The sequence below is a fragment of the Palaemon carinicauda genome, chromosome 21, assembly GCF_036898095.1.
Source record: "Palaemon carinicauda isolate YSFRI2023 chromosome 21, ASM3689809v2, whole genome shotgun sequence".
Classification (NCBI taxonomy): Eukaryota; Metazoa; Arthropoda; class Malacostraca; order Decapoda; family Palaemonidae; genus Palaemon; species Palaemon carinicauda.
This window is the reverse complement of record NC_090745.1, coordinates 104637235-104662046: the sequence shown is the minus strand read 5'-3', so window position 1 is coordinate 104662046 and position 24812 is coordinate 104637235. Positions and strand designations below refer to the sequence as shown.

Sequence of the window (24812 nt, the reverse complement as noted above, 5' to 3'; positions counted from 1 at the left end):
TACCTACAAGCATAAAGTTTTCGGTATAATTCAGTAGAGTAACTGATACTGCAGCTTGATATATATGTTAATCTAGTACTGTAATTTATATTATTGCCATGAAATCTTATCTCTGAATAGCTATTAAGCTGATGTGCCGAACTTGATGACTTCTAAACTAAAAAACATTTAAGAAAATTCCCCCCACTGCAATACCCTCCCGCCTTTAAACTGACCCCAGAAATGTACTCCGTAACTCGTAAAGTTTTTGAAAGTCTTTTCGGAAAATATCTAAATAGTTATGCGGAAGTTGATAAATTGTTCCCTAGTTTGCAATTTCACTTTTGCAAAAGCCATGGAGGATGTGATGCCCTTCTTACAATTTTCAGTGCTATACAGAAATTCCTTGATTGTGGTCAGGAAGTTTATATGATAGGCTGTGTTAAGCATGGTGCTCTTGTTTTCAGACTCAAGCAGTTGGGAGTAAGTTGGTCTTTTCTTGGCATCTTTATTGAATTTTTAAGTAATAGAGTGGAAAGAATTGTTGTTGACCACCATAGTAAATATAGGAATATGATATCTGGTGTTCCTTTATTAGTAGGCTGGCCAAGGCACCAGCCACCAGTTGAGATACTGCCTCTGTAGAGTTATTGGCTTCTTTGACCGACCAGATAACGGCTTGACTTATCTGGGTGTTTGGTGTTTGCAAATTTTGTACAATACAAAAACCCAAAATCTGACACCAAATTTGGTAACTGGGAAAAATTGCCACACAACACAATTCAAAGCATAAATTTTTTTCGTTAAATTGCCAAATACTTTAAAGCTTAATGTTAAAAAGCTCAAGTCAGACATGAAATTTAGCATTAACATGTTTCCATTGAGGGATCATTACTTTTGAGTCATCAGATAACTAATACCTCAACTTTTATCAGTTCTACCCCTGTGCTCTCAATCTGGAGGTCTTAAAACACTTGAGATCCTTGCATGGGCTGAGACTGTATAAGAGAGTAACCTTCCCACACTCAAGAGACCAGTTAAGGACAGGAGATCTTTTACTCCAATACTTGACCAAACACAAAGATCTTCAAACTCATTTGCATGATAGGTATTAGATAAGAAACTATCTACCCTGGAAGCTGCAGGGCAATCGCTATTTTGGGAACTCCTCACCTTCAAAGATTCTTCAGCCACAGACGTATCCAAAGAGGGATGGGGATCCCACTTGCATATATCCGTCTCAGAGATATGAGGAACTTAAGAAATGCACCTGCTTTTCAACCTACTGGTAATACATGCAGCGTTTGCTACTTTGTAAGCTCTCCAAAGCTCATGTTGATGAACTGAAGTGTTTCCATTTGTTACGTCAACAAGAGGCTTGTTTCACAGAACCTTATGAAGCAAGTTCACACTAAGGAATATTGAACTCAGCACAGATGGTTGCCAAGTTTAATCTAGACAGCAGGTGGTTGAGAAAACATATTCAGTTGACAGGGACACTTGTGTAAAGGTTAACTGTGATTCTTACATCATTGCTTGACAGAAAGTCTTCTTACTTCAGGTGTTCATCATCACCTGACCAGTTCGCCATTCAGACTAATTGGAAACTTCCAGTATTCCCCTGTCCCCGTTTGTTTGGAGGGTTCAAGGACACTTTTCAAGATTCCAGGGAGTTTTAGATGCTTACTTCTTTCCGTCCATGTTCCCATTTTGCCAATTACCCAGCATTTGTTAGACGACATTGAGGCTCAGCCCGACAGTGATCTTTCCCAAGCAGTCACACGCCAATGGTATCTGGACCAGCCATTTTCTTTTTAACTTCATTGAGGAAGCTCCACTATCTTCAGGGTGAAGTATAGCCATCAGCCCCCATTACAAGTTTTCAACTAGACCTAGGTCTGGATTCCATGCAAGAGATATCTAGACTCAGGAGAAGCTCAAGTTGCAGGGAAAGTTTCGCAAGTTAGCAGGGCTCTCCAGTTATCTCACTTTAACCTGAGTGGCAGGTGGCAGAAAGGGTTTTAACCCTCAAGACCAACCTCTGCTAGTCCAGCCTAACCCTAACAAGTAAGTAGGAAATGGCATATGTTGGCCTATGTCACAATTCATTGTGGAGGATAGATGATCTCCATCATCATGTTTCAAGAGTTTGTGGTCAGGACCTAGAACCAAGCCATTTATAACTTCAAGTCCTTCATCTCTTCCCTACAAGAAAGGACTAGTGGGGACCAGGAGGACTTACCTTTTTGTCCTGGGATATCGATTTGATTTCCTACAAGAATGGAAGGAAGGAATGAGAGAAAAGATTCTAGAACACTATTTTCTGTCTGGCTTAGTGGAACATTAAGTTGTGCTCCTTTGGCGGACAAGGAGATGAAGTGCACGAAGTCAGACATATCGGAAGTATCCAAGTTCTCAGGAAGAAATTGTGGAGGGGCAATTCATGAAGAACTGCGTCTGCTCATTGCCTGCTGGAGTATACTCATAGGTCTATGGATAGCGGTATCCTTTGCCCAGTTGTAGTTGCTAGACAGATTTTGTAGCAAACATAACTCCTTCATATGACAAGAAACATGTAGATAGTGGTCATAATATAAATCAAGAATGAGAGATATATCGACTGGTTCTTCTACCCCTTCCTTGAGGTGCAGCAGTTTCTCTGTTATTTGCTATATTGGATGCTAGATGTAGTTGAGCCACATGATCAAGCAACTTTTGTGTACAAGTTTTTCCTTCATCTATCCAGACAAAGGGCCAAAAGTGTGTACCCCATTTTCATAATTACATATTCTCCACAATTATACGTTTTCATTGATTGTGGACAAAGCCTAACATCTGCTGCATCTTCATGACCAGGTCGTTAGGAGGTTGATAGGATTCATCAAATTTGCTCCTGTTCAGGATAGAAGGGCCTGAATATCACCTTGGATAGTAAACCAGCCATTTTGGTTATAGGGACTTCCTCTCGCCTAAGGAATTAGTGTTTGTATTCATATAGGAACAAATCATAAATTGTTAATGTAATTTGTATTTTTCCTAATCATGCAAGTCTGAGTCCTTTAGGTTATACTTACTGCCTCAACCACCCTGCACGTCCTAGGCCGAAGGTCAAAGTAAGCTGTGAGTGGAATGTTGGGTGGGCAATGCTTCCCCACCGCCTAGCAGTAACTATTGCCATCTTGTTAAAGTTTTAACAACTGTACTTCATTCAGTTTTGCTGACAGCATATTCCTATTAAAGGCCTTAGGTTTGTATAGTTAGGAAAAATACAGATTACTTTAAAAATTTATATCATAATGACCATACATTCTTAAACCATATTCTCCACACAGATATAGGTTTTCCTTCATAGTCTATCAGTTCCTAATCGTGACCTAGCCTAACACTTGCCACACCTTCATACCCAGATCATTTTAGGAGGTTGACAAGAGTCTTCACTTTTGCTCCTGTACAGGACCAAAGTGCTTTGATGACATCTCGCAGGATAGCAAACCAACCAGATTGGTTAGGGACTTCCTCCCTCCTTAGAATAAGTCTCCTATTAAAGGACAAATGATTGTATTCACATAAGAACGAATCACACATTTTTTAAATGATTTATATTTTTCCTACCCTGAGTCCTATTAGTTATACTTTCCTCCTCACCACCCTTCAAGCCTTAGTTCAGTGGGCTGTCGGGTGGATAGCACTTCCCCACCACCGAGCAATAATTACTGCCTTCTTATTAGAGTTTTATCAGTCATATCTAGCTTCTTTGATAACATATTCCTATTAAAGGACCCAGGTTTGAATAGTTCTAATACAAATTATTTTGTAATCTTGTGAGCCTTCTCTCAAACAAAATATTTTTCATATTGAAATCCATTAATTATGATTCTTTGACTGTTGCATAATGGCTGTTCAGTTGCACCAAATTTAGATGAAAAAGAATGCGAATACTGTAGTTTCTATTTATGCCTAACCTTATTCAATGAAACCCAACCTTGGGATTGCATGTATTTGTGTATTGGAAGATGGAACCTGCTCTTATGATTGATCGATTTCTTTATGGGAAAATTATTTTTTGTATAATGGAATCGTTTCATTTTCAAAACAACATGTAGGAAGAGTGAAGCCCAGCTGTTGATGCTTCAAGGAGCATTTGATGGGCCTAGCCTGGTGGAGTGGACTTGTTCTTTTTATTATAAAGTTTGTGCAACTGAAGAGCCATTTCATGACGTACTGTACAGTATGCAGCATTTTATGCCCTTGTAATGATTGAACCTAATTTTATTTTCTTATTTTAGGTTACACAGAGCGTCACAAACTTATGGAACAACAGTGATATTATGTGAAGAAATAATGCCAGCTCCAATTATATATGGTACTATTGTGCCCCTTGTAAGTTGGTTAGCAATACATAAACTTATTGTACAGCCTTATCTTCGTCGTCAGAAGCAACAGGAATTGATGAAACAAAGGGAATCTAATAAGAGCAGGTAGGTGTTTTATTTCTTTTTATGGAGAACTCAATTATTTTTGGTGAACTAGTCATCATCTTATATATATTAGTTATATATACAGTAATGTTTGTTTGATAAATGATGTTTTGTAAGTGTCTTTTTACTTAAAAATATTTATTTCCCACATTTTTTTTCAGGTTATTAGAAAAACGTAGGGAAGCTATGGCAGCTGTAGACTTAATGCGTGAAACAGTTAGACGAATTGTAGAACAGGAGGAAGCACGAAAAGGATTAGTTATTTTGCAGTAAGTCTCTGTTGTTGTTACTACTATTTACGGACAGGCCTTGAGTGGTCTGATTCAGCTACAGAAGATATAACTGTTCAAAATACTGTTCTGTTTATTAATGAAAAATACTTTGAAATGTAATTTTAAGTTATGAACATAAGTTATCAGAAGTGTTTCTATATCTAAGATGCGGAATATTTTCAGAGCCTGGTATGGTCAATTAGTGGTTGAAGGTACATCAGAAGAAGACTGTGGATCATCTCAAGAAGTAGTGGATGTAACAATTGCTCTGCAATGTTTAGTAAAAGATTCAAAGCTCATCTTACAAGATTCTTCAAAGGTAAGAATCATCTTGTCTTGGGCTGAGTGAACAGTAAGTTAATATGAATGAACAATGTAAAGTGTTGGGGCAGTGAAGGGAGTGGTAAAGAATACAGGGTTAAGAATGAATGTAAACAGAGCTTTGTATGAGAAAGTGATTGCAACAACTGTGATGTATGGATCGGAGTTGTGGGGAATGAAAGTGACTGAGAAAGAGAGATCGAATGTGTTTGAGATGAAGTGTCTGAGGAGTATGGCTGGTGTATCTTGATTAGATAGGGTTACGAACAAAGTAGCGAGGGTGAGAACAAGTGTAAAAAATGGCTTAGCAGCTAGAGTGGATATTATTGTGTTGAGGGGGGTTTGACCATGCAGAGAGAATGTAAAATGGCTGTCTGCTGAAGAAGGAGATGGATGCTAGAGTTGATGGGAGAAGAACAAGAGGAAGGCCAAGGTTTAGGGGGATGGATGGAGTGAAGAAAGCTCTGGGTGATGGAAGGATATATGTGAGAGGCAAAAGAGCATGCTAGAAATAGGAATGAATGGCGACCAATTGTGGTGCAGTTCTGATAGGCCCTGCTGCTTCCTATGGTCGCTATGGTGACCAGTGTGGTAGCAGCAGTAGGGGATTCAGCATATGAAGCTTCATAGTGATGGATAAAGGAGGAGGGTGGGCTGTGTGACACTAGCAGTACCAACCAAACTCGGCTGAATCCTTTATGTCAGGCGGGGAGGAACGAAGAAGAAAAATCCCCTTTTGTTTTTTTTTTATGTTGGCTACCACCCCAAAATTTGGGGAAGTGCCATGGTAAATAGAATAGATTATTATTATTATTATTATTATTACAAGTCAAGTTGCAAGCGTTGCTGGAAAAGCAGATGTTACAAGCCAGATGGCCCAATAAGAAAGCAGCCCTTTAAGAAAAAGAAACTTACAAGTAAAAATTTAGAGAAATACAAAAGAATAAAACAAATTAAGATAAATAACAGATAGAATATGAGAGGTCGCATGTAGGTAATAGGTTGGCGAAGGCACCAGTCATGAGGTGTCGCATGTAGGTAATATGTTGACGGAAGCACCAGCCACCTGTTGAGGTACTACCATGAGAGTGTTGTTGGGTTCTTTGACTTGATCTCTCTCTGGTTACAGCTCATTTTACTTTTGCTTACACATACACTGAACAATGATCTGTGGATCCCAGTGCTTGGGCTATTTCCTTGAATTTCTTGCATCCATTTATCCATGCCTTGTTTTTTTTCTACAATTTACATTTTATCTATCTTAATGTCTTAGCTGTCTAACTTACAATCATTGTATGCAAGAAAGTTGACTAGCCTACCAAGAATTCACATGCAGTAGACTTGGATAGGTGCTAGACGCCTTGTTTACCTCTGAGGAGGAGGAGGGTGAAGTTGAGGTAGTGGGGGAAAGGGGATTCTGTGTATCAGTATAGGAGGGGTCTCCTTCAAGTTCTCTGATCTTTGAGGAACACCCCCGGCAAGCTTCAGGAACTGGCCATGCCAATTGGCTTGTGTTTAAGGAACATTGTGGCTTTCTCCAAATCTCAGCAATTACCACCAAAAACCTTCCAGAGAGGGATTGAACCCTGCTCGCCTGTTCCTGCCCCTCCTATACTTAGTCCTGGAAGGGTGTTAGGAGGAAGAAGTTGGGGGAATTAAGAGAGGTATGTACCTTGCTATCAGTAAGGGGATGCCTTGCCTGGCATATTCCCTTTTCCTTTTATCTAAATACATTCCATACTTACCTAGCAGGTTCCATCTCTGGATATGTCATAGGTAGAATGATCCTGGAATTTTTTTTCGAGTCATCTATGACCTTCAGTCTTCTTCCGTTTGCTCTTCATGAGTCATCGCAGGGATAGATCATGAGTCCGTACTATTCTCGGTTGAGCCAGTAATTGTCATGCCGTGTCCAATTAGAGCTTTTGTGCCATACTCAGCCACCATAGAGGAAGACTTCGAGGTTTTCAGTCATTCCAAAAGCTCTTTCTTCATTCCTCAGGTGTTTACTCAAGTGTCCAACTGAGGGTTTATGCTTGGGCAGCTGGGAATTACCTCTTTAGTGTCTTTCCAGGACGAGATTGAGACTGCATTTGCTCTTATGATCTGAGGATTGTGATTAAGGAGTCTGGTCTCATGCCCAAACAAAAGGTGAATACCTGGTAATGCTGTTCCACTGTGAATTTTTTCAATGTACTCATCAGCCAACTCAAAAAGAAGCATATCTGTTCCTGATCAGTAGGAACCACTTAACTACTTTAGGTATCATGGAAGAACTGTTTTGCAATGGGAGGCGAGAGATTTTTCTCTCTCTACTTCTTCTCTACCAACTCCTCCTTCCTCCGCCAAATCTCTCCCTCAGACTTTTCTTAGAAGAAAACAGTAGCAATAATAGTTGTACAGGAGACTTCTTGCAAAGTTCCATGGTGATTCTAGAGTGCTCTATTCTCCTTTGGGAGAGAGTGCCAGGTCTCGACCGATGACGGTTCTTTGCGGTTTGGTCAGATGGATCTGTAGGCCACTTGAGGGTGAGCATTGCTCTGACTTTCAACTTGCCTGTCGTGACATAGGAGGAACACTGCTCTCCTTTTTTGTAGTGAATATCGCTCTCATCCTTTGGCTGGTATATTCGCGGTTGGTCGAGTGATTGTGAATCCAGTGTTACGGTTGTCTCCTTGGACTGGATGCAGGTGAATAGTCTCAGCCAGGACCCAACTGATTATAAAGGCCAGGTGAAGGTAAGACGTTTTGCACTTAACTTGTGTCTGCTGTGAGTAGGAAGAACGTCCTTGAGTCTTAAAAGCGGTTCTCCTCCATCAGGAGGGAAAATCAGAGTTAATCTGTTGACTGATTCCTTCAGGCCATGTCCAGTAAGGGGGTCAGGGTTACTCCTCCGTGTCACCTGTTGCTAACTAACTACTTTGTTAATGATTCAGTCGCTGTTCCACTGCTGCTGAAAATATATCCCTATTTTTAAATCACTTAGGTTTGTATGGGTAGGAAAATTAGAAATTACCTTTAAAATTTTATTTTTCATTGTGTTTATTAAGCTCACAATGTGCACAGTTCATTAGTAAAAGTTACATGTTTTTGTAATTTACTTATAAATTGCTTTATTACAGTGCTCATTGCCTGGGTTTTATGATCCTTGTCCTGGGGAAGAGAAGAGCCTTAGAGTACGTTACCTTTTTCATGCGGTCACCCATGAAGTTACTATAAGTGATAATGACTCTTTGAGGATACCGAAGCAATGTAAGTATTAGTTTGTCCAGAAAGTTGTAATTATTGCTGTTGTAGTTAGCATGTCAGTCAAACTCTAGGAGTTATAACTACAGTACACATAATTATAGCATTTTGTATAGATTTACTAATTGTACAAAAAATATTGAAGCAATTCATGGGTAGTGTTATATATTTAACTGGTGGATTAAACAAGTACCATAAATTTCTATTTTAAATGGAAGTAGTCCCATAAGAATGTACTTTTTTAAATTCCATCTGGTATGTTTCCCTTATAAAATCCTTAAAATTAGGAAATAGAACTACTGTTCCTGAAATGTGAAGCTGTATTTCTTTTTATTGGTGGCTTCACACCTGTGTTACCCTGCTCACTTTTGTTTCATCCGGAATAACATTATCATCTTTCAAATGAGAGCTTGCTGCTTTTCATAAATTTTCCCTACCAAATTTGTGACATTTTATCTTCTACATCTTTAGCAATGATAACTATAGAAAGATTATATGATTTCCCAAAGATCTCCCTTCTTATACATGTGAAGTGTACAGTACTGTACATCATAAGTAATTGGTAGTCTACAACCATTACTCATATTTGTCCATGCTCTGTAAGGAAACTAATCATGTTGCTCATGATATTTCCAAAAGGTGAGATTCAAGTTATGGTTGGTAAGCTCTTTTGTTGTGGTTTTGCTCTTGCAGGAGCCAAATAATAGTTTTTACATACGTGCATATGCTGTGTCCATACGAATTTCAAACTTCTTGCCTTATGAAAAGCAGTAGGAGTTGATAGCTGTTACAAAGCTTTAGCTGTTCTCTCTTTGATCTTGAAAGATATGAATGGCTACTTTATAAAAATTTGAGTTTATTTTCATCTTTAATCATCAATGATTTCATCATTCAAAATTTCAGGTTTATGTTGTATATAATTTTTTTAGCTGATTAGAATGGTGTAATTCATATTGGTGAAAGACTGCATGTATTGGTGGTGCATTTGCTACTGGAGTTTATTCAGTTTCTAATTACACTTTCCTTGTTACTTGACTGGCACTTTTTCCTTGATTTTGCTTATGCATAAGATGTTTTTGATATAGAGAATTCTATTGCTGTCCTGTTGAACAGGTACTGTAATAGCTATGTCAAAGAGATTATTTAGTGGTTGTTGTAAAAAAAATAGTTTTAGTGATCTTTGCAGATGATGCATGGTTGATTGGTTATATTGAAAAGATGCAAAGCCTGACATAAGCATTTTTCAAATAGAAAGTTTAAAGAAAATGTTTGTACGTTTAATTACAAGCGAGATATGACATAATGAATGTGAATTTGGTTGTGGAAGGTGGAAGTGGTTGACTTTCGTATGCAATATTAGAAGTGAATCATCAGGCTAAAGCATGAACAGTAGTCTCAATCCTTTTAAGGGTTGTAAACAAAGAATTTTATTCTTGAATGTTAACAAAAATCCTATTAGGTTTTTAAAAATAGCCTTAATCTTTTGAGATGAATTGTCGTCTTAGCTCTATATTATGTGGTACAAATCGTATCACACTAGGTTCCTAATTCTTTTCTCTTTTTTTGTGGGTGAACAGTCTAGGATCCCCAAGAATCTAATCAGACTGAGCATAATAGACCATCAATCTCTGTGGTCTTGTACCCCAGGCCCTTTGATCAGATGAGGGCAGATATGATTATTTGCCAAGGGGATATTGATTCTCCCAGCTACCTTAGGACTTTTACGTTAAGGGCAGAAGTTCACCATCCAGCTGTGAACTGTACATTTCAAAGACTGAGCAAGGATTAAAAGTAGTTTTATTTCGCAGTACTTTAAGAAAAAGAGAAGTGGTAGAAAAGATTGTGATTTTAGGAGAAGTAACGATTGAATCATCATGGTACGGCTACAAAAAACTGACTACCCTACGTTGCATTGAAGCCAATCAATTGGGTAACAGAACTTACCTAGTTGATCTAGCCCTTTTCAGAGTTGACCCAGTTAATCTTAATCCAAATATGAGAATTGCAGACATAGAGAAAGGGGATGAGTTAGAAAGTCGTACCCATGAAGATCCTGCCAACATGATCTAGTCAGTCCTTGTAATATTGGTGGAAGCTGCCACCAACCAAGAGGATCACACATATAGTAGTTACAACTTTGTGATAAATTATTGATGGTGTGTAATGTTTATATGTTTTCCCATTTATCATGGAATGTTTTCAGTTAATTTTGGGATGAAGATGTAGATGGTGTCAGTTCATATATTTGAGAACTGGGCAAAAAACAAAGCTACAGTGAGGAAGAAAATTTATTAAAGAAATCAGAATTATGTCAATGACTTACCTGTGGTTCATTTAGCTTCCTAAGTGAAACAGAAATACTGTTTTCAACGTCTATGATTAAAAAAATATAAAATTCCAACTTTCCCTCATTCCAATTGCCTGCCCCCATAAGTATGTTATGGTTAGGCATGCCATCACACTCAATGGTAAATAATATCATCTTATGTAGGGTTTATATTTCTTGTTGAATCTATCAAATCCGGAAGTTTTACATTTGGCAACTTGATTTTTCATTTTGACTATTTTATGGTTTTTCGTATATTGGATAGTTTAACCGTATACATGTATATCTTCTGCTGCATCTAAGATTAATTTGTTCCATAACTGGAACACAAACCAATGCTATTTATAGGGGTATTACTTTCAGCGAAGCTGAAAGACAAGCCATTAGACTTTTAGCGAGGGTGAGGGTAGTAGCTACCCCTCTCACTCACACACCTGTGACTGTAACTACCTTTACTTATGGCTCGGGGAGAGAGACGTTATGTGTCTCTCTCCTCTCCAACTGACCAGGCTTTGGACTTTTTAATCTTATTTTTTTTTTATTCAGTATTTATGAAAACATTCTTTATGTTTTTATATATGTTTTAAGCTTTCTTTACAGTGAATGTTGCTGTTTGTGTGACAGCATAGTATGGAAGGTTCTAAAGGGCGGAGAACCTTCCCTTACGACCTTCCTCCTTTGGACAATGGATATCCCGTAGGCGGGTAGCCTTCCGAGTTACACTGCCGCAGGGGAGTTATCATTGTTTTTATACTCCTTCATTCGGATGTGGGGGAAAAAAAAAAAAAAAACAACCCCCCCCCGGTGTTCTTAGAGGGAATCTGCTTGCGGTTCTCCTGAGTAACTTGTTTTGACAGCTAAATTGATTAATTGTAATTCTTGTTTTGTTACAGTTTTTATGTTGCCGCTCTCCTCTTCCCGTCGATTGGGCCGGGGAGGGGAGTGCGCAGTAATTTGTGTCTGCTGTCTCAGGCACTCCTTTCCCGTCTGCGTGTTAGGTGATCCTCCCGACTCCCGAGGGAGTTTTTTCTTGAATAATTTGTTTTTAGTTTTCCTCAGCGATGCCGTACTTCTTTGTTCTGCTAAGATAGCTGACGTAGAAGAGCAATGCCGTTCGTTCCTGTGGAACCTGCTGTCACTGCACCGTCACATTCCTGTTCTCTTGCACCTGTGGCAACTCCTGAACAGCACTTTAACCTCGAGATACTGTCTCCGGTTATGCGTTTTCACGTAGCACTTGATGCAGACCTTCAACTTGAACAAGGCTAGTTGATGGGAAGGAAAGACTACTTTCCCTTCCGAGGGAGAGTTATCCTCCTCAGGTGTTGGGCTGTTCTCCCTTCGCGAAGGGAAACTTCTCTTCATCATCTCTCTCCTGCTTCATCATCTCTGTCCTGCAACCTTCCCGCTTGCGGGGAGAATTGATGATAGCCACATCACATCGGCTGTTGCAGTTTCTTCGCCAAAGACAATGCTCCCTTCATGCTGAGCCGACTCCTCTGTTGGGAGCGGAACAAGTCTCTCCTGCAGGTGGTCCCCTCTCTCGTTCGCGAGAGAGACCACCCTTACAGATCTTCCTGAGCAGTCTTCCCTGCGCAGGATCATCATTGTCACTGGCAAGCTCCCCGAGTTTGTAGTTCTCTTCGTTGCCTCAGACATGCTCTTTTGCCTTTGACAAAGAGAAGTTTGTTTGGGTTGTCGGTGACATCTGTCGAACGATCCCCTCGGAGGATCGTGAAGGACCTGACCGTTCGCCCACTCCTCAACTATTGCCTTTGTCCAAGATATCGTCAGCTGGATGAGTCGCTTTTCACCCTGTGGTTCCCAACCCTCGCCTGCCTCACTGGACTCCTCGGACTTACAGTTTGCCAGCCTTGCGTCGTTCTCCTGTCCAACGCTCCTCTCCGACCTCTCGCCATCGAACTGCTATTTATGGCTCGCCGTCGCCTATCAAATCTCTGAATTTCCTGACATGCCTTTGACAATTTAGGTAATATCGCTGATGGCTAGCTTGCTGATCACTGATCACCATCTGTCAGCTTGCTGATCACTGATCACCATTCGTCAGGCTTGCCGATCGCCGATTGCTAGGTTGTCTTTCACCGATCATCGATCTCCAGTCTCGCCAATCGCCGTACTGCTGTTCAACTAACCGATTGTCGGTTGCCAGCTTGCTGAGCGTCATCTCAGACCTCCGCTTGCAGATTGCCACCTTACAGCTAGACCATTTGACAGCTCGCCTATTTGTAGCTCTCTAATCATCAGCTCGCCAATCACCACCTAACCATTTGCCAGCTCACTGATTGCCATGCCAATTGCCTGCTTGCAGGTCACCAGATCTCCGATTTGCCAGCTTGCTGTTCGCCAATCGCCGATTCAGTGGCTAGACTATTTTCAGCTTCTTACCGATCGCTGATCGGCATTCGACCACTCGTCTTTTGCCGTTCTTGACAGGCAACAGGTCTCAGTTCGTCGACTTTACGTTTGCTGTTTGCAAGCTTGTGTTCAGCTCGTGTTCCTCACCAAGCCAGCTCAAGGTTGTCTTCTCTCCTCTCTCTTGGGCTTATGCCACCTCGGTAGCCCTCTCACGTAGAGTTGAAGGAGCGACTCCCGAGTCTCTCTCTTCGGAGAGTGCTCTCATCTAGACGACATAGATTGTCTTCTCATCTCTCTCTTGGGCTTATGCTACTTTGGGATCCCTCCCACCTAGAGTTGGAGTTTAACACAGATCTCCTTCTGGGAACCTAACCCAGCACACTCCATTGATGATTGGGGTAATGCACGAGGGTTACCCTTGGCACTTAACACCCCTTTTGAGTTTTATTTGTTTCTCACAAACAGGGTTTAGTTCCCAAAGTTTTCATCACCTGTGAACTTTGAAGAAACCGCAGTCATGTTGCCAGGTTTCTTCATCGAATCCCGCACATTAGCGGACGTTCATCTCTCATGAATGTACGCTCTTCACCTTTACTTCGTTCCTACTACAAAAGGAGGCAGATCACTTGAATCTGTTCTTCCCCCTGCATTGGGAGGCACAACACCATGGGGTTACCAGCCCCACTCATTCTCTCATTCGTAGAAGATTGAATTCATTGCTGTTCAACATGACAGCTATGGCAACTTAGTTGCTAGAATTCCATTCAACCCTGGCATGGATGACCCACTAGAATACCAGAGGCTTTCGTCATCTTGTGTACTCCCAGTCTCCGTTGGCCTATACTGTACACCCTTGGACCTTCCTCTGAGCACCTTCAGCCTCTATCTGAGAAATTTGCCAACTCAGTCTTGTTCGTGAATTCGGACAATGACTCTTCCGTAACCGGAACTCTCCCTTCAGCCAGAGTTGTTAGAAAAGATCTTCCTTTCTCATCCTAGAGGGAGGTTTTTTCTAGTAAAGGTAAAACCCCTCCTATGAGTTAGAAATATGTGGCTCATGTTTTTCACCAAGGACAGAGAATCCACATCCAATGCAAGAGATACTCTCTTGTCTCTTCCATCCTCCTTTAGGAGGTTGGAAACAGTCCCTTTTTATCCTCGTGGTCGGAACATCAGGTCTCATAGGTAGACGCATTTCGTCAAGATACTGCCGAGCTTCTTCGGTCACTTCTTACAAAAGTCTCCAACTTAGCCTCTCCTCATGGAACGCGTTTAATATTCAAACCCTGTCATACGAGGGGAAGGCTTGTGATCATACAAACAGTTAGCCCATGGATTCCTGTACAGGATCGACCCCTAAGACTAATAATCCTAGCATCCCTTTTCGGGATATCCGTCTTCAACCTGTCATGTCGGGGAATGGTGCTTCAGTTTAACCAAGCACCGAGGGTTGTCACAAGGGTTTCTACCTTAAGATGAACTTTCCCCTTCAGGATCGACCTTGTCTCCGAAGACTTCGGACAACTGGCTGATCCTAACAGCTTCCAGTTCCTCCAAGACATCTCAAGTTTACCACGACCTGAGGATTAAAGTAATCTCAGAAGAGACCCGACTGTCAAATTGAATGCGGATATCTATAGACATAGTCATCAGCCTGCAGAAACTTCCCCAGGTTCGACAAGACCGCATCAGTCTCCGTCGAATCCAACCTCCTCAGGAACAGCCGGATCCCAGGTCCTTCGGCACTAGGCATCTTCCTTTCCTATGGTTTTCTACGAGTTCTGAGCAAGAGACTGTCCTGATAAGGAGGTTACCAGATGAGGATCTCATCCAGGGAGTCAATGTCCTCTGTTCTTCCCTGAATTGATTTCTCCCTCCAGATGCATAGAAAAAAAGAGGGGGGAGGCATGCTATACCACTCAACCTCTGGGCTGTGGTTAGCGCCCAAACGAGACCACCTCTTAAACCTTTGAGAGATGAGGGCAACCTCCTTGTGGGAAAGAGGTCACCCCCCTTTGAGGGGAACTCTGAACTCCGACTCGTTTCTCATACAACACCTGATGTCGACCTTCAACTTGGGGTAGAACTCGGGGATTGGAAACAGAGAGTACGGCAAAGAGGATCGCCTCTGGGTGCTAGAACTCTCCCTTCCGTTGTGGGGCGAATCACCAACTATGACAGCAGATGTTGATCGTGTCTTTCCCTTCTGCAGTAAAGTCTTCCTCTCCCTTTGGTCACCCCTTCAGAGGATTCTTCCATCGAAAATAGGGATTCATCCACTCCCCTGCCGAGGGAGTAGTTCCTCCACCAGCCACTATGCAGCAATCTTCCTGCTCGCTCGAAGGATCACCGACAGCAGCAGCAAACGGTGGGCACCTTTCCCATCCGCGAGAGAATCTTCCTTTTCCTGTTGGTCTCCTCTTCGGGGGAGTCCTCCCCCAGGAATTGTGTTCGCCCATTCTCCGGCATTTCCCATCTGAGCAGGCCTCGTCCATTTCAGTCTTATCTCGTTAGAAGACTCGTATCACCTACTGACGTAGATCCTGAAAGATCCTATGGGAATTGGATTCATCCATTTCCTGCCTTTGATCTTTGGGAACAGCCATCAGAATCGTCTCGCCAACAAGACTCTTCTTGCCCAGCAGACTTGTCCCGTTAGCAAGATTCGTCTTGCCCAGCAGACTCTTCATGCCTAGTCGACTCATTTGTAACTCCCAACGGAGATCCCGAAAGAACCCCTCAGCGACTCTTAACAGCCACATATGAACACCTTTCACAAAGTAGTACTTTTGCTGTGACTTCACACCTGGAGATTATCTAACTTTTCCTCTCAGGGAGTCTCTCCCGCAACATTATTATTATTATCACTTGCTAAGCTACAACCCTATTTGAAAAAGCAAGATACTTATAGCCCTGGGGCCCCAACAGGGAAAATAGCCCAGTGAGGAAAGGAAACAAGTAAAAATAATATATTTTAAGAACAATGACATCTAAATAAATATTTCCTATATAAACTATGAAAACTTTAACAAAGCAAGAGGAAGAGAAACAAGATAGAATAGTGTGCTCGAGTGTACCCTCAAGCTAGAGAACTCTAATCCAAGAGAGTGGAAGACCATGGTACAGAGGCTGTGGCACTACCCAAGACTAGAGAACAATGGTTTGATTTTGGAGTGTCCTTCTCCTAGAAGAGCTGCTTACCATAGCTAAAGAGTCTCTTCTACCCTTACCAAGAGGAAAGTAGCCACTGAACAGTTACAGTGCAGCAGTTAACCCTTGGGTGAAGAAGAATTGTTTGGTAATCTCAGTGTTGTCAGGAGAATGAGGACAGAGGAGAATCTGTAAAGAATAGGCCAGACAATTCGGTGTATGTGTAGGCAAAGGAAAAGTGAACCATAACTAGAGAGAAGGATCCAATGCAGTACTGTCTGGTCAGTCAAAGGAGCCCATAACTCTCTAGCGGTAGTATCTCAACAGATGGCTGGTGCCCTGGCCAACCTACTACCCTAAAAAGAATATTGCATCTGGATACCTGGATAGATCTTTGGTTTCGGCCAATTCAGGCTAAGTGGACTGTAAGTTGGTATCATAGAAGAGGGATATCCCGCCCTTGATATCACTATGACAGCATTCTGGGTGTTCCTTGATTACCTTTGGGAGGAAAGCTTCTCTTGGTCTTGGCAAGGAAAGGCCACCGCTAGTCCTTGAGCCTCACCTTCAGACCGTAAGGAATTAACCTTTCTCCATGTCCGCATTGCCCCTCACACGGAGTTTCTAGCCAATGGACCCTTACTCGGAAAGGAGACCTTGTTCCAGGACTCCATGCATCAGAGATTTCCTGACCTTGATGACAGGTCTCTGGCTTGTGTTGGCAAAGCCCATGGGACACCCTTAGCGTCTCTCATTCATGACGATGGGCCAAGTAATGCTCCACCTAGTTTCTGGCAGCTCAGATTCCAGAATCCGAGCCCTTCGGTCCGGGAGTCTTTCGCAACATCACCAATGATTTAGATAAATGGTTATTATGCCAAAGGGAAACTGGAGGCCCTTCCTCAAGAAAACCACAAGAGCTCGCCCCAAGCGTCAACACACTTCATCAGCAGGAGGAAGGTCAAGAGGAGAATCATGAACACCATCTCTGTAAGTATTATTTACAAGGTCATCGACTTTAGACTGAATCCAGATTCTCCTCAGACACTTTGACCCAGAGCACATGACATTGGGAGAATTGCTACGTCCCAGGCGTTCAAATGAAACTACTCTGTATCGCAGGTTCTACAAGCAGGCGTGTGGAACCATTAAACGACCTTCACCGCCCACTATCTGCAAGACGTAATCTACAGGAGACTTGATACGTTTTCTATAGGTCCTATGGTGGCTGCACAACAACTGGTTTACCACTTCAAGCTTCTTGATGGACAAGTAGCAGGAGGTTGAGGGCATTGGTTACCCGGTTTTAGTCTGAGTGAATGAATAAGAATGACTTACTCTCTCTTTTCTTCATCCGCCCCTCTCAGGGAAATCAGCAGAGAGGGGTAGCTACTACCTCCCACCTCTCCCAGTATGGGTGGTTAACCCTTGCTAAAAGTCTAATGGCTTGTTTTCCAGCTTCATTGAAAGTAATACCCCTATAAATAGCTGCAGGTTTGCATCGTTTGGAAAAATATAAATTACTTCCAAATTTGTAAATTTTGTGCTAAATGTTCTCTGAATAGGTTACTTTGATAAGACAAAGATCCTCATTTCCTCGAGTTCTTGTCGAGAGCAATGATGTTACGAAGTTCATGATGTGCAGAGTTCCAAAATAACCTTGTGGAAGAATGTTACATCAATTTATAAAAGGGTTTATGTAGGGACTCTAAACATGAAAGAAAAATTGATAGGGAAATCGGGGCAAAGGTTGAGACCAGGCTAGACTAGTTGATTTGGGTGGTGGTGTAGAAATTAGTGTTCAGACCGAGAGTGATAAGCTTACAGTCTTTATGGAATAGTTCCTGTGATACAGTAGGTGGCAGTGTTCTTGGCCTAACCTTTTCTGTTTTGAACACTAAGTAAAAGTTTGTTCTTCATGCCAGCAATCTTTCAACCCATAGCAAGCGTCATGATGCAAGCTCTAGCGAGTCTGGATCGCGGTCCCCCCAAGGTGAAAGCTTCCTTTCACCGCAGAGTTTTATTTTCACCCAAGAGTTTGCTTGAAGCAAGCAATCTCTCTCCCCCCCTTGCGAGCTTGGCTCGCAAAGCGATTCAGTCTCACTGAGCCTGAATCGCAGCACCAAGGGTGAAAGCTAGCCTTTCACCTGGAAGTTGCATTACACAAGTGATCTCGCAACACCTTGCGATCCAGACTCGGAGTGAACCTAGATCGTAATTATTATTATTATTATTATTACTTGCTAAGCTAACTAAAGTTGGAACAGCAGTATGCTATAAGCCCAGTGGCTCCAACAGGGAAAATAGCCCAGTGAGGAAAGGAAACGGAAAAATAAAATTTTTAAGAAGAGTAACAACATTAAAATAAATATCTCCTATATAAACTGTAAAAACGTGAACAAAACAAGAGGAAGAGAAACAAGACAGAACAGTGTGCCCGTGTGTACCCTCAAGCAGGAGAACTCTAACCCAAGGAAGTGGAAGACCATGGTACAGAGGCTATGGCACTACCCAAGACTAGAGAACAATGGTTTGATTTTGGAGTATCCTTCTAGAAGAGCTGCTTACCATAGCTAAAGAGTCTATTCTATTAATTGCTAGGCTACAACCCTAGTTGGAAAAGCAGAATGCTCTAAGCTCAGGGGCTCCAACAGGGAAAATAGCCCAGTGAGGAAAGGAAACAAGGAAAAAATAAATATTTTAAGAATAATAAGAAAATAAATATCTCTTATGTAAACTATAAAAACTTTAACAAAACCTAAGGAAGAGAAATTAGATAGCATAGTGTGCCCGAGTGTACCCTCACGCAAGAGAACTCTAACCCGAGATAGTGGAAGACCATGGTACAGAGGCTATGGCACTACCCAAGACTAGAGATCAATGGTTTGATTTTGGAGTGCCCTTCTCCTAGAAGAGCTGCTTACCATAGCTAAAGAGTCTCTTCTACCCTTACCAAGAGGAAAGTAGCCACTGAACAATTACAGTGCAGTAGTGAATCCCTTTGGTGAAGAAGAATTTTATGGTAATCTCAGTGTTGTAAGGTGTATGAGGACAGATGAGAATCTGTAAAAAATAGGCCAGACTATTTGGTGTATATGTAGGCAAAGGAAAAGTGAACCGTAACCAGAGAGAAGGATCCAATGTAGTAGTGTCAGGCCAGTCAAAGGACCCCATAACTCTCTAGCGGTAGTATCTTAACAAGAGGAAAGTGGCCACTGAACGATTAAATTACAGTAACCCCTTGGATGAAGAAGAACTATTTGGTAATTTCAGTGTTGTCAGGTGTATGAGGACAAGGGAGAATCTGTAATGAACAGGCCAGACTATTCGGTGTATGTGTAAGCAAAGGGAAAGTGAACTGTAACCAGAGAGAAGGACCCAATGTAATACTGTCTGGCTGGCCAGTCAAAGGACCGCATAACTCTCTAGCGATAGTATCTCAACGGGTGGCTGGTGCCCCGGCCAACCTACTACTTATAAGGTGAAAGCTAGTCTTTCACCTGGGAGTTGCTTTACACAAGTGATCTTGCAACCCTTGCAATCCGGATTTGGAGTGAACCTAGATCGCAACGCCAAACGTGAAAGGTATCCTCTCACCATTGAGTTTGACTTGTAACAAGCACTCTCATTGCATGCAATTTGGATCACACAGTTGCTCTTTAGGACAGTGACGCTGACTAGGCCTCTAAAGTTCATGAAGTATTTAGGAATCTAGAATACAAAAATAGTTTTACAGCTTGTTCATGGACATCACTCAAACCTTTGATCTCAAGTTTGTTTTCTTATGAGACACTTGAGTACCTGCAATAGCTACTTGTATGCTTGCATGCTATCCAGCGTTCACAATTGAAGAGTTAATGGAAACATTCATTTGAGAGCCTGAGTCTCTGTCGTAAGGCAAGAAATAAAGTTTTCAGATGATTTGATGTAAAGTAGTAGGTTGGCCAGGGCACCAGCCACATGTTGAGATACTACCGCTAGAGAGTTATGGGGGTCTTTTGACTGGCCAGACAGTACTACATTGGATCCTTCTGTCTGGTTATGGTTTACTTTCCCTTTGCCGACACATACATTGAATAGTCTGGCCTATTCTTTACAAATTCTTCTCTGTTCTCATACACTTGAAAAAACTGATTACTTAACAATTCTTCTTAACCTAAGGGATTAACTATTGCACTGTATTTTTTCAGTGGCTACTTCCTCTTGGTAAGGGTAGAAGAGACTCTGTAGCTATGGTAAGCAGCTCTTCTAGGAGGACACTCCAAAATCAAACCATTGCTCTCTAGTCTTGTGTAGTGCCATAGCCTCTGTACCATGGTCTTCCACTGTCTTTGGTTAGAGTTCTCTTGCTTGAGGGTACACTTAGGCATACTATTCTGTCTAATTTCTATTCCTCTTGTTTTATTAAAATTTTTATAGTTTATATAGAAAATATTTATTTTAATGTTACTGTTCTTAAAATATTTAATTTTTCCTTGTTAAATTTCCTCACTGGGCTATTTTGCCTGTTGGAGCTCCTGGGTTTATAGCATCCTGCTTTTCCAAATAGGGTTGTAGCTTAGCAAGTAATATTAATAATAATGATACTAATATATCTCTCTCTCTCTCTCTCTCTCTCTCTCTCTCTCTCTCTCTCTCTCTCTCTCTCCTCTCTCTCTCTCTCTCTCTCTCTCTCTCTCTCTCTCTCTCTCTCTCTCTCTCATATATATATAAGAATGAAATAAAAATCCTGGGTTAAACTGTTAAGGTTTAAAAAAAATTTTGTACGACCTGACTCAGTGATGAGAATTCAGTTGTATAAAAGAAATAGAAATTGCTTTAGGTTTGTAACTTCTCTTTTTGTGAATACACGATCATGATCTTGCATTTGACTCAATCTTAGAGATAGCAACAAGAATTCATACATGCTTGTGTAAGACACTACCCTTCGCAAAGTTAGAAACTATAGAATGCTCTAATACAATGGTAATGCGTTTGCCTAGCATTATGCATGATGTGAGATCGATCGTGTTCTTTTTTATCTGTTTCTTCACTTGCCTTTAGTTTTCTTGAAAGTTTTATTCATATAGATTTCTTTTGGATGAACTATTGTTTTCACATTAAAGTTACCTGCCTCAGGGAAGTAGCTGTTAGCTGATGGCGATCAAACGAAACAAAACAGTCCCGTTTTCTTTTGTTTAAGTATGTTGTCTTTAAAGACCGTTGAGTTGGAATTTCAATGAATACGTCTTCCGTTCTTTTCTCCTCCCTTGGAAGAAATAGGGTTAACCAGCCCTTTATTTAAGACGAAGAAACTACAATAGTTGACGTTTTTTAGTTTTCTTTTTTAAACAATCCTTGATTACAATCCGTTTACGTCTTGCCTCCTCCTTTGGGCAAGCAAACGTTGGATTGACACTCCGAGACATGCAGTTCAAGTCCATTTACACACAGCAGATGTTTCAAACATTGAAACATTTTCCACCAGTGGGTGATTTTACCAATCTATTTAGCAATTTCTCTTGTTCACTCTCTCAGTAGAGCTACACTAGATAGACTATTATATTCCTACCAATCTGAAACCAAGGGTCTGGGGGAGTCCAGCTGCGGATATCCCTTCGCGCAGTGTTACCATGTTTCAACCAATGCTACTTGACTGTTAGTCAGTGAGTCACCAAATTTGAATGTGCATTGTCAGGCTTGAAATGTGCGTTTGTGTGAACACCACATATTGTCATAAAGTACGTAATGTGAGTTAGATTGAATTACAGCTTGGCCATTGCCAATAATTTTCATTGTTTTCTCTTTCTCTTTGTGTGGTTATAATCTTTATATTACCTGTCTTTGCCTCGTCTGTTGAAAATACTGGCTTACGTTGAAGGCAATTTCTTTGGTGTGGCTGTGTAGATCCGAGAGAGTTGATGAGCTGTCGTTGCGTCTGTATCAACACATAAAGAGAACAGAGTACTGGTGGGCTGTCGCCAGTATAATATATATATATATATATAAAAAAAAAAGTCACCGGCTTATTTCTCTACTGAGCTGTGTGGCTTGTCTGATTTTAAATCTCTAACTTGTCTATTAGCTCTCAAATGACCCATTAATCAAATATGGCTCATGTACACATGTACATTCTATTGCATTGTGTGGCTTGTCTGATCTTAAAACTTAAACTTCTTAGCTCCCATCAGAATGACCATTCATTCGTTATACCCGGCTCACATATACAACAACGCTGAGCACATGTTCCACAGGGCATTGTAACAGAGCAGAACAGCAACACTGAAATATGTTTGCCCCATTTTCTTTATTGTTGTACAAGTGTCTCATGCAATACAACATTTACTTTCCTTTAATATGCCAAAATATTTACGTTTATCTTGTATCAGTATGTGTTTACCTGTCTATAATGTCGGCCTAAATCAGATAATTAGTGCATCACTTGTTTAGAAAGCAAGACAATGGTGTACAGCAGCCGAAGACCCTGTCAGCAGGATCTGTTCAACTTTAGGCGTGCCCCATATCGCTGGTAGCAAGATTATATGTTTTTATATTCCCTGTTACGTCCACAATCTCCCTACGAGTGGGAGTTAAGACGTCTGGTCCCGTTTGTATAGATTCACAAACCTGTGAATTATATATAGACCATCACAGTTACATTCCTGCGTTCATAATCACTTTCGCACGGGCTGTTAACCCCCTGGTATTGTCAGGCCATTGGTCAACAAGGTGTCAGGATGCTCATCCCTCGCAGCACCATGCTCGGATGCAGTTATCCCAGGACAAAAGTTTCAGCCAGTTGAAGGGACTTTCACCCACCTATTAGGTAAGTCTCCATAGTAAAGAGAAAATGGTTTGTATTTGTGTAGGATCTAATGATAAATTTGGGAGTAATTAGTTAACTATAGAAACCTAAGCTCTTTACACATACTGTCCTTTACCTGCCATCACTTACCCTGAAGAAAGTCCCATCTGCAATCAAAATGAAGAAGGTATGAGTGAGCTGTGTGGGGTGCTTCCCCCGCTACTACCGTTAACAGCTGATATATTTGTTGACACCTCGTTAAAAGTTTTATGGCTGTTTCCCAGCTTGCGATAACATCTATATCCATATTAAAAAGCTTCATCATCTCTTACGCCTCTGTTAGATTTCGCCAGTCGTCTCTATCTTGAGCTTTTAATTCAATACTTCTCTATTCATCATCTCCTACTTTGCGCTTCATAGTCCTCAGCCATGTAGGCCTGGGTCTTCCATCTCTTCTAGTGCCTTGTGGAGCCCAGCTGAACATTTGGTGAACTAATCTCTCTTGGGGAGTGCGAAGAGCATGCCCAAACCATCTCCATCTACCCTTCATCATGATCTCATCAACATATGATACTCGAGTAATCTCTCCTATAATTTCATTTCTAATTCTGTCCTGCCATTCAACTCCCAATATCCTTCTGAGGACTATGTTCTCAAATCTACTAAATCTATTGGGGATTGTTTCATTGTCATACTATGACTCATGTCCATAGACTAACATCAATCTCATTAAACTGTCATATAATCTGATTTTTATAAGTAAATTCAGGCAATTTGATTTCCAAATTTTTCTTAACCTATCCATTGTTTGATTTACTTTTTTCAATCTTTCACTAAACTCTATTTCTAAAGACCGTGTATTGGAGATCATAGTTCCTAAATACTTAAATGATTCACCACTTTAATCCTTTCTTCCAATGATATTTCGTCTTCCATTGCATACTCCGTTCTCATCATCTCTGTCTTTCTTCTATGTATCTTTAGCCCAACCTCATGTAATATTTCATGCATTCTGGTAAGCAAGCATTGCAAATCCTGTGGTGTCTGCTTAGGTTTGTATAATTAAGATAAATGCAAATTTTTAACAAGAATTTGAAATCTGAAGCTTTATTGGTTTTGTGACTCGAGCAATGACCATTCACCAACCCGATAGTTATTTATCGACCAATTTGAGAACCCAGTGCTACCTTGAGATTTGTTTTCTCTTTCCCTCATGCCAATAGTTTATTTAGATTTCCTCCAGGAATTGTGCCGTGATTTACAAAACACAAAGGGGGAGTTACTCTAGCTTTAGGTGTAATGGAGCATTTCACTGGGCGACACAGGTTCCTCGCCCAGAAATAGATTTTTCCTTCGACAAAATCCCTTTTTTATACTGTAAATCCATGGAATATTGATCAAATTTGTGAGTTCATCCAGGTTAGTTTGTGCAGGGTTTAAATTTTATTTATAGTATTTAGGCTCTTTTCTTATCTTAGCCACCTTCATATAAGGGTAGGATTCTGGGAGGTGAACCATACATAAGATTCATAAAAAATAAAATGGGTAAGATTCATTGAAATAAACAGAATTTTAATAATTAAACTTATTTCAATATGGGAGGTACTCTGGTCACAATGTTATCGAGTTATGATGATTCACGGTTACGAACAGCCTCCCATATGATACTTTAAAAATTAGTGTAATTCGGTTTCGAGTCCTTGCCGATGCTTAGAGTAGTTAACGCAGTTGTCTAGCAGCATAATAGTGTGTTACGCATAACTAGCATCAGTTCGCCGTCTTAGCTTACGATATGCATTTGGGATTTCGGTATTGCTCTTATTTTTTTATTTTTATGCATTTTTTTTTTTTACTTTGCATCATGTCTGGAAAAAATAAGG

The 24812-nt window shown here is 40.9% G+C and overlaps 1 protein-coding gene across 3 annotated transcripts in view; it reads left to right on the top strand.

Annotated features, from left to right (window-relative positions):
- LOC137615386 (dnaJ homolog subfamily C member 11-like) overlaps nt 1–24812 on the top strand; it is a 119564-nt gene that overhangs the window by 79557 nt on the left and 15195 nt on the right. For 2 of the 3 annotated variants that reach the window (XM_068345208.1, XM_068345206.1), the window contains exons 9-12: nt 4266–4457; nt 4619–4726; nt 4913–5048; nt 8173–8302. In XM_068345208.1, coding sequence (XP_068201309.1) covers nt 4266–4457; nt 4619–4726; nt 4913–5048; nt 8173–8302 — 566 coding nt within the window. Of the gene's footprint in view, nt 1–4265; nt 4458–4618; nt 4727–4912; nt 5049–8172; nt 8303–9873; nt 10564–24812 lie in introns of those variants that run through there. The other variant, XM_068345207.1, reaches the window with a different exon arrangement.